Source organism: Haliotis cracherodii, unplaced genomic scaffold, assembly GCF_022045235.1.
Source record: "Haliotis cracherodii isolate W230 unplaced genomic scaffold, xgHalCrac1.p SCAF_2, whole genome shotgun sequence".
NCBI classification, from domain to species: Eukaryota; Metazoa; Mollusca; class Gastropoda; order Lepetellida; family Haliotidae; genus Haliotis; species Haliotis cracherodii.
The window spans coordinates 27,503,443-27,520,116 of NW_027266275.1; the positions used below are offsets into that span (position 1 = coordinate 27,503,443).

The following is a 16,674-nucleotide window of genomic DNA, read 5'->3' on the forward strand; positions in this document are numbered from 1 at the left end:
TATCTCCCCGTTGCCGGATCCGCAGACTTGGGCGGTGGACGAGTTCAGTATCACTTGGGAAGGGCAAAAAACTAACACTTTTCTGCCACCACTTTTACTTCCCAAGGTGATACAGGGGATCAAGGAGACAAGGTATCTCGATCTCTCCTTTGGTCGCACCCTGGTAACCGGCGAGAGGGTAGTTCGTCAAGCTCGGAAAAATCTATAACGATTCACTACCCCTCTCACAGTGGTCCAACCTACTCATCCACCCTCAACAGAAAATTGCCTCACCCAACGTCTGCACGCATGGTTCGTCTTTAAAAGGCGTTTAAGTGCGAAGGGTTATTTCGACACGGGCAGCAAAGCTATAGCTTTAATTCATCGTTACTCTCCCAGAGACGACGATGACAAGTGGGGATCACTTGAGACTTTTTACAGGGAAGAAAAGAATCAAGACCCTACGATTGCGTCACAATTCCTAGAGGAATACCTCCTACATTGCGTACCCAAAAACACTTGGAAGGTAGCACCATTACTACGTAATTGGCTGCAATTATCTTAGTGTTGGCCGTTTCCGGAAAATCACAATGTGATTAAGGTCACGGAACTACAGGCCATATTATGCTCATTCAGGCTTGAGGATCAGAAGGCCAAGTTCCAGCCACCTGATTGGGACTTGAACGTGGTACTTCGAGGTTTGCGAGGGCCCCCTTCGAGCCCCTCATTGCATCCTCATTTTCAAGCTCCTTCCCAGCGCGTGACACCTTCGTTACACTCTCGGTATAGTATAGAGAGCTCCGCGAACGGGCTATCACTGTGAGGAGCTTGGAAATCACCAAGGAAACAATGGTTTCTCTTGGCATTAGCAATGGCGGTACGGGTGAGCGAACTACATGTGATCGACACAACCCGGATCCGTTTTGAGCATGGGACGCACGGAACGGGACATCTAGGGTTATGCTGGGATTTTATTGCTAAAATCTACTACCAGGCCAACCCGACCGTTCCTTCACCATCCCACCGATATCGACTAGTGTGGGAATCGTACATGGTGAAGTTCTCCTGGGCTCGGTGCGAGCAGTTCGAGTTTTCATTCGACGCTCCAAGACTAGGAGTTCGACGAGGAGTTCGAGGAAGCGGTCATTGATACCCGTATTTACTTTGTCAACGACCGAAGTTAGTCGCATAATTGCAAACACCATATCTCTATGGTTACGTGCAGTAATCCTTCAGACATACGAGATCGCCAACCGGAACTCGCCGAGAGCGAATTACCCTCAAGATCTCAAGGTGTCAGCCTTACCAGGGCTCAACACGGCACTTGTGGTTTTGGAACAATCACGGAAGGATATTTCTGGAGATTCGACACATATTTTCGTTAGTCATAACCTTCGCGTTGGGGCTCTCGGGGATGTCGAAAACGTTGGAAGTTTGGCCCTCTGGTTGTTATCCTGTAGGTTGCCAACCCCTGACGCAAGTAATGAACTCGCCCTATACAGAGCCAGTCAACTTCCATGTGCAGTCACTCAGTCGCCGCCAGTGGAAGAATATTAGACAATCTTGTTTGTCAGCGACGGCTCGATGACGTAGTAAGTAAAGAATTAGCTGAATAGCTATTATTTTCTGTATTACTATGCGTGTATATATAGAGAATTTCTCTTTAATTCCTATGTTCAATCTTTTTGATTTTTGAACAACCCTACCGTAATGGCGTTTTGTTTCTTTCTGAACTTTTCCGCTTCACGGTTTATCGACCAACTGGTGTCGTATTGTAGGGTGTGAATTATTGAGGTTTCTGTATTCTGAAGGTTTACCCACCTCCAAACCGTCCGATACAGATGCATTAAGGAGTAATGCAGGATAAGTAAAAAATTTAGTAAAATCTAAATATTTTTTACATTTGTATACTTATCCTGCATTACTACGCTTAAGGCCCACCCGTCGTAAGACTTGCCTCCCCACTTTGGCTTCAGAAACCTCAAAAGTATGTTTTTCTAAGAGCTTGGGCGACAGGCAGTGATGTGAAGATGACCTTAGGTGTCATCAAGGTCACAGGACAGCGACGGAAGGCCACTGATTGGGACTTGAGAACAACAACTTTATTTCTTCACCCAGGACCTTCGCAGGCTGTCCTTCTAGTTGTCGTAAGTAAGCAGTGAATGCATTAAGGAGTAATGCAGGATAAGTATACAAATGTAAAAAATATTTAGATTTTACTAAGTTCATTTATTCCACTTCTATTTACAATCAACAGATCAACTGACAATAAGATACTTATAAACGCACTATGGGCTCAGCTGTCTAGAATACTCCATCATTCTTGTACCATATAACCAAGTTCTAAATGCCCTCCTTTGTTGCACAATAACTTCACAATCTCATAGAATATATATACATACACATCACAGGATACCTGTGAAAATAGGTCTTCAGCAACCCAAGCTTGTCATGAAAGGCGACTGATGGGATCAGTGTTCAGACTCACTGACTTAGTTGATGCACGTCATCATATCCCATTTGTGTGGATCGATGCTCATGATATCAATCACTGGATTGTCTGGTCCAGTTTTGATTATTTATGGACTGTTGTCATATAGCTGGAATATCGCTGAGTGTGGCGTTGAACAACAAACAAATAAACACAACAAAATGTAAAGAATCTAGGGATATTAAGTCACAAGAATCATGAAATTTGCCTTCTAACCCCATATTTGCAGGCAAACAGAAAGCCACCCAACTTCCCTCTTACAGTCTTACTCTGTCTATAATGTGATAGTTGAAATGAAATAGAAATTCAAATTGAGAAACAAAGAAAATAATTTTTCTAGGGTAAGAGTATTTGGCATCACGACAGTCATCACTTGTTTGTAGACGTAACGGTCAGTCCAAGCATAGTTGTGGCCACCTATCACAGTGGGGAGGTGTGACTGGTCGCAGCAATGGTATAGAACACACTGCAACTCAGCTGTTGCTGAGAGGAGCTTGTCTTGTGGTATGCAAAGGGAGATAACTATGTTGTTTTATAACATGCAGACCACTAGAAAATGTGGCTGAAGATGTAATTTAACTCTCTGGTCAATGGATCAGTGTGCATACCAATTGCTTTGTCATTTCCCTTGGGCGTAAAGCTACTTGTTTGGTGCTAGAAGGTATGCATTCACATCTTATCCAACCGGGTATGGGGCGGTCAGGTAGCCTAGTGGTTAAAGCATTCGCTCGTCACGCCAAAGACCTGGGTTCAAATTCTGATATTGGTACAATGTGTGAAGCCAATTTGTGGTGTCCCCTGCCATGATATTGCTAGAATATTGCTATAAGTACGTAAATCCATACTCACTCACTCACTCACTCACTCCAACCAGGTGCCCATTTACTGCTGGCTGAACACATGTACGCATCTGTTTGACATATCATGTGTTGGCATTAATTTGTGATATCATGCAACCTAGAAACCTTTGTCAGAGAGTTTCCTTCCTTTAGGGCAATGAGGTGTGGACAAGCAGCTCAAACCTCCTCCAGGTCCTTGTCTCCATACAAGGTAAGTTTGTCAGTCAGGTGTGTTCTGAGGCGAAATATAGCCAGGTGTATCAATTCTCAGGTGTATCTATTCTCAATTGTGAATATATGTAGGTTTGTCTATTTTCAGGTGTAAATATTGTCAGTAGTATCTCTTTTAAGGTGTAAATATATAGCCAGGTGTATCTGTTATTAGGTGAATCAGAATCCAGGTGGAAAGAGTATCAACCGGTGGCCCCTTCATTGTAAAAGTGGTTTCCTCTTATCAGTTTTGATTAAGTTAACACATAAGATGGTGTAGCGTGTTTTTGGAGCATGAGTTGTATGGAAATACTTGTGCCATGCATCAGCCCATTGTGTTGCAGGTTTGATCCTCGTGGGAGAGCCGTACTACAATGAAGCTGGCTATGAGAGACAGCGCGGCACGCAGCAGGGGCTGGAGAACAGCCGCATGTACAATGAGATGGCCATCCTCAAACTGATACAGGTCTGTACCAGGAACACCTGTGTCCTGAGACAATTGTCTTTCCCATGTCATGTTTTGTGTGAAGAAGTTTTCTTAATTAATTTAATTACAATTTTCCTCCCCCAAAATTATGATTTTGGTCATTTTTTTTACAAATTAGTTCCATGCATAAAAATATCATGGAGCGCAAAGTTTTAATGCACTGATGACAGAGGCATTTACAGTGATACTATGCTGACTAATGAGAGCCATGCTTTCATTATACATAGTGTTCAAATATCCATTACTCATAAAAGGTCTCTGATTGGTTGTTATGTTAAAACACACATGTCAAGTCGTTTTGTTGATTTTTCTGGGTTCAGACCCGGAACTGCTAGGTATTGTTGACATTACTCTTTTTCACATCAAATTACCCTTATCTGCCCCACTGATTACTCCAAAGCCTCAATTAAGGTTGGCATCTTTGCATTAAGAGCTGCAAGTTAGCAGTGATGATCTGCCAGGGAGGAGTGTTTGATGATGTCTTTCTGTTGACCACAGTCTCTTACAAGTATGGTGAGATACCCACCAGAGCTGTTTCGCTCAGAGTGCCAAGGCCATCTGCGATCACAAGGACTCCGGTAAGTAACATGGATTTCTCTGTACCCTGTCAACCGCTGGTTTGTGTGTCTTACTGGTAAAATAGGTCCCCAGTTCCACTGATGGAGGTCCGTCACAACCAGTAAAGTATGCCCCCCAGTACCGCTGATGGAGGTCCCTCTCAACCAGTAAAGTAGATCCCCAGTACCACTGATGGAGGTCCATCTCAACCAGTAAAGTATGTCCCCAGTACCACTGATGGAGGTCCCTCTCAACCAGTAAAGTATGTCCCCAGTACCACTGATGGAGGTCTCTCTCAACCAGTAAAGTATGCCCCCAGTACCACTGATGGAGATCTGTCTCAACCAGTAAAGTATGCCCCCAGTACCACTGATGGAGATCTGTCTCAACCAGTAAAGTATGCCCCCAGTATCACTGATGGAGGTCTGTCTCAACCAGTAAAGTATGCCCCCAGTATCACTGATGGAGGTCTCTCTCAACCAGTAAAGTAGGCCCCCAGTATCACTGATGGAGGTCTCTCTCAACCAGTAAAGTAGGCCCCCAGTACCACTGATGGAGGTCTGTCTCAACCAGTAAAGTAGATCCCCAGTACCACTGATGGAGGTCCCTCTCAACCAGTAAAGTATGTCCCCAGTACCGCTGATGGAGGTCGGTCTCAACCAGTAAAGTATGCACCAGTACCACTGATGGAGGTCTGTCTCAACCAGTAAAGTATGCCCCCAGTATCACTGATGGAGGTCTCTCTCAACCAGTAAAGTAGGTCCCCAGTACCACTGATGGAGGTCCCTCTCAACCAGTAAAGTATGCCCCCAGTACCACTGATGGAGGTCCCTCTCAACCAGTAAAGTATGCCCCAGTACCACTGATGGAGGTCTGTCTCAACCAGTAAAGTATGCCCCCAGTACCACTGTTGGAGGTCTGTCTCAGCCAGTAAAGTATGCCCCCAGTATCACTGATGGAGGTCTCTCTCAACCAGTAAAGTAGGCCCCCAGTACCACTGATGGAGGTCTGTCTCAACCAGTAAAGTATGTCCCCAGTACCACTGATGGAGGTCTCTCTCAACCAGTAAAGTATGCCCCCAGTACCACTGATGGAGATCTGTCTCAACCAGTAAAGTATGCCCCCAGTACCACTGATGGAGATCTGTCTCAACCAGTAAAGTATGCCCCCAGTATCACTGATGGAGATCTGTCTCAACCAGTAAAGTATGCCCCCAGTATCACTGATGGAGGTCTCTCTCAACCAGTAAAGTAGGCCCCCAGTATCACTGATGGAGGTCTCTCTCAACCAGTAAAGTAGGCCCCCAGTACCACTGATGGAGGTCTGTCTCAACCAGTAAAGTAGATCCCCAGTACCACTGATGGAGGTCCCTCTCAACCAGTAAAGTATGTCCCCAGTACCGCTGATGGAGGTCGGTCTCAACCAGTAAAGTATGCACCAGTACCACTGATGGAGGTCTGTCTCAACCAGTAAAGTATGCCCCCAGTACCACTGATGGAGATCTGTCTCAACCAGTAAAGTATGCCCCCAGTATCACTGATGGAGGTCTCTCTCAACCAGTAAAGTAGGTCCCCAGTACCACTGATGGAGGTCCCTCTCAACCAGTAAAGTATGCCCCCAGTACCACTGATGGAGGTCCCTCTCAACCAGTAAAGTATGCCCCAGTACCACTGATGGAGGTCTGTCTCAACCAGTAAAGTATGCCCCCAGTACCACTGTTGGAGGTCTGTCTCAGCCAGTAAAGTATGCCCCCAGTATCACTGATGGAGGTCTCTCTCAACCAGTAAAGTAGGCCCCCAGTACCACTGATGGAGGTCTGTCTCAACCAGTAAAGTATGCCCCCAGTACCACTGATGGAGGTCTCTCTCAACCAGTAAAGTAGGCCCCCAGTACCACTGATGGAGGTCTGTCTCAACCAGTAAAGTAGGCCCCCAGTACCACTGATGGAGGTCTCTCTCAACCAGTAAAGTATGCCCCCAGTACCACTGATGGAGGTCTGTCTCAGCCAGTAAAGTAGGCCCCCAGTACCACTGATGGAGATCTGTCTCAACCAGTAAAGTATGCCCCCAGTACCACTGATGGAGGTCTGTCTCAACCAGTAAAGTATGCCCCCCAGTACCACTGATGGAGGTCCGTCACAACCAGTAAAGTATGTCCCCAGTACCACTGATGGAGGTCTGTCTCAACCAGTAAAGTATGTCCCCAGTACCACTGATGGAGATCTGTCTCAACCAGTAAAGTATGCCCCCAGTACCACTGATGGAGGTCTGTCTCAACCAGTAAAGTATGCCCCAGTACCGCTGATGGAGGTCCCTCTCAACCAGTAAAGTAGATCCCCAGTACCACTGATGGAGGTCCCTCTCAACCAGTAAAGTATGTCCCCAGTACCACTGATGGAGGTCCCTCTCAACCAGTAAAGTATGTCCCCAGTACCACTGATGGAGGTCCCTCTCAACCAGTAAAGTATGCCCCCACTATCACTGATGGAGGTCTCTCTCAACCAGTAAAGTAGGCCCCCAGTACCACTGATGGAGGTCCCTCTCAACCAGTAAAGTATGTCCCCAGTACCACTGATGGAGGTCTGTCTCAACCAGTAAAGTAGGTCCCCAGTACCACTGATGGAGGTGGGTCAACCAGTAAAGTAGATCCCCAGTACCACTGATGGAGGTCCATCTCAACCATTGAAATAGGTCCCCAGTACCACTGATGGAGGTCTGTCTCAACCAGTAAAGTAGGTCCCCAGTACCACTGATGGAGGTCCCTCTCAACCAGTAAAGTATGCCCCCAGTACCACTGATGGAGGTCCGTCTCAGCCAGTAAAGTATGCCCCCACTGGTGGAGGTCTGTCTCAGCCAGTAAAGTATGCCCCCAGTACCACTAATGGTCTGTCTCAGCCAGTAAAGTATGCCCCCAGTACCACTGATGGAGGTCTGTCTCAGCCAGTAAAGTATGCCCCCAGTACCACTAATGGTGGTCTGTCTCAACCAGTCAAGTAGATCCCCAGTACGACTGATGGAGGTCCCTCTTAACCAGTGAAGTAGATCCCCAGTACCACTGGTGGAGGTCTCTCTCAACCATTGAAATAAGCCCCCAGTACCACTGATGGAGGTCTCTCTCAACCATTGAAATAGGCCCCCAGTACCACTGGTGGAGGTCTCTCTTAACCAGTAAAGTAGGTCCCCAGTACCACTGGTGGAGGTCTGTCTCAACCAGTAAAGTATGTCCCCAGTACCACTGATGGAGGTCTGTCTCAACCAGTAAAGTAGGTCCCCAGTACCACTGGTGGAGGTCTCTCTCAACCATTGAAATAGGCCCCCAGTACCACTGATGGAGGTCTCTCTCAACCAGTAAAGTAGGTCCCCAGTACCACTGGTGGAGGTCTCTCTCAACCATTGAAATAGGCCCCCAGTACCACTGATGGAGGTCTCTCTCAACCATTGAAATAGGCCCCCAGTACCACTGGTGGAGGTCTCTCTTAACCAGTAAAGTAGGTCCCCAGTACCACTGGTGGAGGTCTGTCTCAACCAGTAAAGTATGTCCCCAGTACCACTGATGGAGGTCTGTCTCAACCAGTAAAGTAGGTCCCCAGTACCACTGGTGGAGGTCTCTCTCAACCAGTAAAGTATGCCCCCAGTACCACTGATGGAGGTCTGTCTCAACCAGTAAAGTATGCCCCCAGTACCACTGATGGAGGTCTCTCTCAACCAGTGAAATAGGTGCCCAGGACAAAGTTGATTGGGTGGTCAAGCTTGGTGGCTTGGTTGATAGTTTGTCATTGTACTCAGATGGCATGAGTCGCTGCTCACAATATCTGTCACTTGATAGTCTGCTCCAGACTTGATTATTTATATATATATATATATATAGGCTGCTGTGTTATAGCTAGAATATTGCTGAGTGTGGCATCAAAATCTTGAAATTGTCTGTAGACTATATGCTTGCAAACTATACAGTTTATTGCTAACTGAATTTCTGCTCAACATGTTCAGATCCATAACAACTCCTGTTTGACAGAATGATCCGGAGATTAGAAACATGGCTGCATCATGGATCAGCTTCAGAGAACCCACCCACTCTAACAAACCAAACCAATGGTGGGGAGTGTTCGGATCAGAAACCCAGTGAAGGAAATGACCGGGACAACTCCATTCCTCCAGCAAATGCTAGTGCAGAATCTAAAACAAACGACAAAACCAGTGTTCAGGACCAAGGGGAGATAACTCAGCCGTCTACAGCCACCGGTGATGGTTCAACCAAGGATTCCTCAAAACCAGACTTTCCCCTTCTTCCTGCTTCCAAAGGGTTTCGTCTCTCCTTGCAATCTCATCTGGATCAGTTTCGCAAGTCTCTTGATGTCCTGCAGACTGACAAGGTGTGACAATGATGTTGAACATATTGACTGTTGAAGTTTGCTGCTGCCCTGTGATAAGCTAGACTGTATGTAGTCAAGGGATCATGTCAACTTAACAATAATGATTAATTTTACAAGATCACAATCACTGCAATTAATCTAGTCAAATATTGTGTTTATGTGACAAAATCATGTAATGTATAATCATTATACTATAATACCTTTTGGTATGGTATTTTTGTAAGTGTAAAGTTTCCAAAGTACCAAATTGGTGTTGTCTTTGCATTTCGTACTTAAAGTTACCATACCAGTGTTTCAGGACTTTGGCTTATTGTCATCCCAAATGTCCTGAAGATAGTTTTCAAATTTGGTCATGATATAGAGAATGTCCTATCAAAAGTTCCTAAAATCATGAAAAACCACTGATCTTACAATGTGGAATTTGTAACATCAACAGAAAATTTGAATGCCTTTGATGTGAAAATAACAAAAAAATTAAATTGTTTGATCAGTAGAAAGCCCTATTAAAAAAACTTTGGCATGGTCCCTTTTGGATAGAAGTCACCCTGCCTCGCCCCTCTCTCAGGTCCCAGGTGGCTGTCGCCCCTCCCCCTTCGTCTTACAACTGTATATTTCTGTTAAACTGTGAGGTGTCTTAGCTGTAATCATGGTACCACATTTCACCTGTCACACGAGTACTTTCCATGAAGTGTTCCTGTGTAGTCACATTGAGAATATAGTGCAGTGTTCGTCCATGTTCCTATGTCAACTGCATAACTGAATGCGACTGAAATGAACTGAAGTAACTATCTGTGATGATGTCTCCTACTGATGCTATTTTTTCAGGGGAACAATGTTTTAATATCTCTCTTGAATTTCTGTTCATTGTCGTTTTCCATTGACCGTTGTTCAGGTTGAGGTACCCAATAATGAATTGAATTCACAATGCACATGAACTTAGAAAACAGACTGAGTGCTAAGTAAACTTTATTGTCACTGACCAGATAAAAAATAATATGTGGCATAAATAAGTTTCAAAACAAATCTTTATGTGTTTGTATTTGTATAAGTATAGATATATTACATGCACACATATAGATATGTTTTGATATATATATGACAGTTTCTGTTAAGATGTTTCCCAAGAACTGTCTTTGCTAGATTTCACATTCGCAGTGTAATTGTACTCTTTCAGGTCTTTTTTGTCAAATGAGCCTGCTAATGAGCTTGCCTCGTTACACACTGATGTATGGCAAGCCCCACTGTTAACAATAAAAAATAGGAAAAGATAACTCTGTATTTCATGTCATTTGTTTTTGTACAGGGCAGTCTTTTAGTGTGGAAAATTCATGCATAAATGATCAATTTTTACAGTGTTTGTTTAAAACATAATGTATCAAAGTTAAACCATTGGTACGTGATACAGGGGTTTGGTTCAAAAGAAAAAGACTTGGAATATTACGAGCTACGAAAGTCCTTTCTCCCTAAGTTCTGTAATGGCGACATCATGAGATTTGTTGACTTAAACCATGTTATGGTTGCTATGTAACTTTTCTGTCAATCTGCATAATGACACGTAATTGCGTCATCTTTACTTGTTAAACTATACGTTCCTTGTGGTCAGTGGAATCCTGGCTCAGAATCAACTGCAGCAACAATAGCAGGACGTCAACATAATGGTTTAATACAAGTTAAAGGGAACTTGAGAGTAGATTCTTTTTCACATTTCAGTTTGTTGGCTGATTTTTGTTGGGAGGAAAAATAAAGCTAAGCTACTCCATAATGGCCATAATGCAATTTTATGCAAGCGACTTAATTGATTTTTCAAAAAAAATTTACACTGAGTGAAAATGAAATGAACACATCGGCTCATGACACCTTGCAACGGCTGCTTCAACAAGCATGTGTCCCCCACACCCCTTCACCTACTTAGAGTTGATTGTTGATGTTGCATAAAGAGAAACAGTACACATGTTCCAGGCTTAGGCCATTATTTATATATTTGTTGGATCACAGATCTGCCAACCCTGTTTTCTTCAAAATTGGAAGATCTTTTTGGACACATCATTCGTCATTTTATTAACATTACTAAAATATTACCTGTAAAATTTTGGATGTTCAATTTGACAGTATTAGTTCGCCAAATTATTCAGTCAACAAGTCGTAGTGAATTCCTTGAGTTACAAATCTAGAGTTCTGTCCCTTGTCCTTGACACAGACTTTAATAATGAAATTAACTCCCTTTGTCTCCTGGAAGAAAAAGACAAAGCGAAGCTTCCAGCAGATGATAGTACTGAAAATTGCTAATTCATTTGTTTCTTCTTCCTTTTTTTCCATCCTAAAGGTAATATTTGTAAAACATTCTGTGATCCTGTTGTAAAATATAAGTAGCAGATGTTGGCTTTTAAAGAAAAAAAAATATTCCACCTTCTTCGGCTTCTGACTTTGACCTAAAATAAGCCTTGTAATCCAACAAATAATCATATAATAACCTTATAGCATTATGGAATAAGCTTTGTTTTACCTTCAGTAACTAATTATGAATCTTGGCATCTTGAACACACTCCATGAAATATTAACTCCATTCTGCTGCATTAAGGACAGTGTTGTGTTGTGGTAGGTTATGTATTCTCATACAAGACAATGGCTTTGACATTCCTAATGTTAGAATTACAAATGATATATTATCATTACCAAAGAAAAGTAGCTCTTGTGAAATAGCTTTAGCAAAGCTTGTCACCAAAAATGGCAATATACATGTAGCATGGTTGTGCAGTTTTTGTGATATGTATTTGGTATTAAACACTGACGCCATGTTACCTCATACTCCATTATCGTCATAATATTCTTTGTGACAAAGTAACATGATGGTTCCAGCAGAATCCTTCCAGCACTTGTCTAATACTGTATGTGTGATGGGTCTCTTCACCATGAAAATCTTCCCAGGCAAGCGAGGGGCGGTCGGGTAGCCTAGTGGTTAAAGCGTTCGCTTGATTTCATCCCTGACACGTAACCAGAGGCAATCATTGGGGGGATTGAAAGAAGGTACAGACAAAGACAGGCCGCGGTAAATCAATTTCATACGAAGGTGTACCAGTCGTGGATGTTGATTTTGTCAAACGTTGGACAATCGATATGTGAGATAGTCCAATCATATTTAGCACAGGAAAGTGAGCTTGATATAGCAAGGGTGGACACAAGACTTTTTTAAAAAGGCTAGTGGATGCTCTTGCCTCGGGAAGATGCACCAATATATTGAGGGTTCATTGCAATGCTGCCTTCATTTTGAAATTAGATCATTGCTGACCTCGTTCTGAAGAGGCATTTTCATTGGCTGTTGATTTCAAGCCCATGGGCGAGACAAATGCTGTGCTGAGTTGATCCTGGAGATGGTGAAAGCACTTCTGATACAAAGCTATTGTGGTGAATGTGTCCAAGATATTTGTCATAGAATGGAATACCCTGGATAATCGAGGATGTGTGTAAAGTAATCTCAATGTATTGATGGATTTATTCCAGATAACACAAATATTGTAGACACAGCCTACAATAATGTAGTTGTTACAGTCATGTTCGATATTTGAGCTTAACATGCAACATTAACATTTCAAAATGACGATTTCAACTGAATCTCTGACTTTCATAGACTTTAACCCATGTTTGATGTGAAAGTTACATTCAAAATTAAACCATCTTGTAAGTCTTGTAAAAAACAATTTTTAAACTTATCCTTTCTCTCACTATGCATTTAAGAAGCTGGAAACATCTCTTTAGGCAAGTCCCACTTAGGATCGAAAGAAGAAAGAAATGCAGTCAATTGATTGATTGACTATGCATTTTTCTTTCGATCCTAAGTGGAATGTGCCTAAAGAAAGGTTTCCAGCTTCTTAAAAGAACATACACGTAGCATCACCATGGTCACCTCCCAGCAATCTAGATCATGCATGCATGTCTTACTGGTTGACACAGTCGCTCAACACACAGTTTGCCTAGCGAACTCATTCTCTGTCTGATCACTATTTACTGGGCATCTGTTTAGACCATGGTAGTGGTATACCCTGTATCTGGTGTGATGTTAGACTAATCTGGTGACAGGCTGGTTGTGAAGTATAGACCATGTGAGGCCCAGGTGCACACGGAGGGAATCTCACCCAAATGTCTTCATATCAAATATATCAACATGAACCGATAAAAGTTTACAAGTCCGAGGCTTTATCGATGATTGTTGATATACCGGATATCAAAAGACACAAGGATGAGATTCTATTTATCATCATTCTTCTATTTTGGTTTGTAAATAGTAATAAGCAGGATCTTAAGTGTAAAATGTACTGCTAACCAGCTTCAGTAGCAGAGAGATTAGTGATGTCATTTGATTGTGATGTAATGGTAAACAATGATGTCACAATAGTCTGCAAAGCATTATGATGTAATTTCATTCTCCTATCATAGATCACTTGATATCTCCTCAGAGGCCAGTTTAGGATGATAAAGTATGTTATGAAGTTATTGCTGTTGAGGGGAGATGTGCCTGTTGTTCCTTTTTCCCTCAATATAGTGCCAAGTGCCATGTCACATTTTGAAATACCATTTTGGGAGTTACCATAGTCTGACACTTAAGAAAGCTCTGTGCAAATTCATGGAGACCATTCTAGATGATCCTTTGTAGTGTGTCTAATTTCATTTTCATAAATTCTTGGGACCCATTTGCCACCATCCATCCATCCAATCGTGAACCTTACACAGAATTTCTTGTTCATGAGTGTGATTTTATTGGATGCATTTTCAGCACTGTCATTTGTATCTTGATCAGAAAGAAGGTGTGGTGGTGAATGGTTCCAGTGAATATATCATAATACACTGCTTAACATTTGACACAGATAATCTGATATGTCATGCTATTTAGATCTACACTTACCATATTTGAATCAGTTTTGTGGAAAGATAAAAATATTGCTGTCAAAAGTTGAAGACGTGTGGACTGAATATCGATTACACTGGATAACCGAGGATGCATACTCACATGTTAAACTGACCTTGCACGTTAAGACTAGATCTTTTCACAAACGATAATTTGTCCTCTGGTTTCACCCTCCAAATTTAAAAAAAATGATTGCTTGAAATGACGTCCTGATAAAAAATATGTTGTGAAAAAAAAGTAATTGATCCGGCTCCTCTTTTTCCTAGAAAATATTGTTTATTTTAAACTCTAACCAAAAAGACCATACCCTGACTGAAATCCTAGGTTTCTAGGTTTGTCGGCATCATACCCGTGCTGGTGGGTTTCACCAAAGTGGTAAACGTCTGAGAACTGCATCAATAAGTTAAAAAGGATGGATTTCATGCAACTTGCAATGCAAATATTGCTCTTTGTATTTATTGTACATGTATCAGATTTCTTGAATCTCAGTCGTTAAAAAACAAATTTGACATGTTTTGCACTGTACATTTCAATGCAAGAAAAAATCTTTCACAAAATCTGTCTAATGAATTCATACAAATATTTGTGTTATTTTTGTGTGCATAGTTTGTATGAACAATGAATCATTTATTTATTCTACTCCATCTATACTCCCTTGATGTCACAAGTAGGTGGCTGTATCAATCATTCAAACTATACATCATCTGGGTGATATTGTTATTATGGCATGACGTTAACTTGGTCTTGTTATACCTTGAAATGCCTCTGTATGTATATGTTGTATTGACAGATGTAGATACAAAGTAATATATATTCCAATTTCCACGTTCGGGATTTTTTTTTCAATTTAGGGTTACTAATTCCAATTACAATATTATTAGGACTGTAATGGTTCATTGTAATTGCAGCGATTCATAGTATTTTTATGGTACAATCAATACAAAGTTCATACATGTATGTATAATTTGGTATGTCATAAGAACATGAGCTGTAAAATACTGCCTATTGATTGTTTGAACAAGGGTTCCTCAAAATTACGCTGAAATTGTTCAATCTTTTGTCATTTCTCAATGTGACAAATGTCAATGTTTCGTTCAGTTTCATCTTGTATTGTGTCCTTAATTTGTGACCATACACTCGAGAAATAATGTGTACCGGTACAGCTCTGTATCATGGATTCTTGGGTTCAAATCTCATATTAGCCATGTTTATGGTTCTTGGTTTGTCAGCACCAAACCATTGCTTATTGGGATCACCAAAGGGGTAATGTCCTCAGACCTGCTTCACTAGGGGTGTCCTTACAGTTCAGTAGCTGATTGACTCACTCCCTGTTTACAAGATGCCATTTTGACCACTGCCAATTGAAGAAGTCTTGGTAGCCACTGTTCATGGGGTGTTTTGTTTGTTGTTTAACGCAGCACTCAGCAATATTCCAGCTATATGACACAGTTTAATCATCAAGTCTAATGTAGACAATCCATGGATTGACATCATGAGCATTGATCCTGTTAGTCCCATCTTATGACAAGCATAGTCACCTTTTGCAGCAAGCATGGGTTGCTGAAGACTATTCTAACGCAGATCTTCACAGATCGCTTATGGAGAGAGTGGCATTGGGTTATTTCAGGGGTACAGTTGGACCCCAGTGCCATGTTTGTCTGGAGGATTGACCCTGCTGTCAAAAACAGCATCATGTGTCATGTCCAGGATGTTTAACCTTGAGCATGCTGAGGGACACTTTGGGTTAAGATGCTGGCTCATCACACTTTGTTTGATCTTCCTATTGTACAAGGTGTGGGAGGCTGCCCCATCACATGCATCTTCTCTGGCAAAGGAGACCTGAACACTGTTCCATTGTGTGTTCTTAGTGCTAAGATGATTGTAACTCTGGTCACTGTGAATATTTGGTTTAGAATAGATCTTCAGCAACCATGCTTGCTGAAAAGGCGACTATGCTTGTCGTAAGAGGCGACTAACAGGATTGGATGGTCAGGCTCGCTGACTTGGTTGATGCATGTCATTGTATCCCATTTGCACAGATCGATGCTCATATCAATCACTGGATTGTCTGGTCCAGACTTGATTATTTACAGACCCCTGTCATATAGCTGGAATATTGCCAATTTTGGTGTTTAACAACAAACAAATGTAACTCTCCTACTTAAATATAGGTTATGTCTTTGTGGACTGATGCTCTGGTTTAATAAGATTGCTGGCAGCCAGTCATTGATAGAACACTACATTAGATGGCCTGGCCTCTTTCAGTGGGTCTTATCCACTTGCATTTAAATTGTTAAGTAATTAGAAGTATTTTCAACAGATGATACATCTGTGTGATCACTCAGTTGAAGGCCCATATGTAGGAATGTAAGGGAGACAACTGTGGTCACCAGCCCTTTCCTCCATTCTTGATGTATGCACAAGTATGGAGGTGCATGTTTTACCAGCATTGTATATAAACATTCATCAGTGAAACTAGAAGCAACTGTACTGTGTGCAATCCCTTCAACAGAACATCATTGTGGAGTGACAGCATTAAAACAATATCACTTCTATATTTGTTTCAGTATTCATTTATCTGTCACAGCTATTATGGTACCGGTGTCTTGCAGGGATATGTACTTTTTTTTATATAAGACTCCCTGATACTTGCAAACAGTGGACCCGTGAAGATCCGGGTTAGAAAATGGTCTTTAGCAACACATGCTTGCGGGTGGTCAGGCTGGCTGACTCACATCAAGACCCATAAAGATTCGGACTTCAACAACCCATGCTTGCGGTAAAAGACGACTATGCTTGTCCTAAGAGGCAACTAACGGGATCGGGTGGTCAGGCTCG

The 16,674-nt window shown here is 42.2% G+C and overlaps 1 protein-coding gene across 1 annotated transcript in view; it reads left to right on the forward strand.

Moving 5' to 3' along the window:
* LOC139467916 ((E3-independent) E2 ubiquitin-conjugating enzyme-like) overlaps positions 1-16,363 on the forward strand; it is a 37,390-nt gene extending 21,027 nt beyond the window's left edge. Inside the window, exons 17-20 of the mRNA XM_071249504.1 lie at positions 3,463-3,520; positions 3,864-3,985; positions 4,505-4,584; positions 8,579-16,363. Coding sequence (XP_071105605.1) covers positions 3,463-3,520; positions 3,864-3,985; positions 4,505-4,584; positions 8,579-8,942 — 624 coding nt within the window. The 3' untranslated portion in view covers positions 8,943-16,363. The remainder of the gene's footprint in view (positions 1-3,462; positions 3,521-3,863; positions 3,986-4,504; positions 4,585-8,578) is intronic.
* The last annotated feature ends 311 nt before the right edge of the window (positions 16,364-16,674 follow it).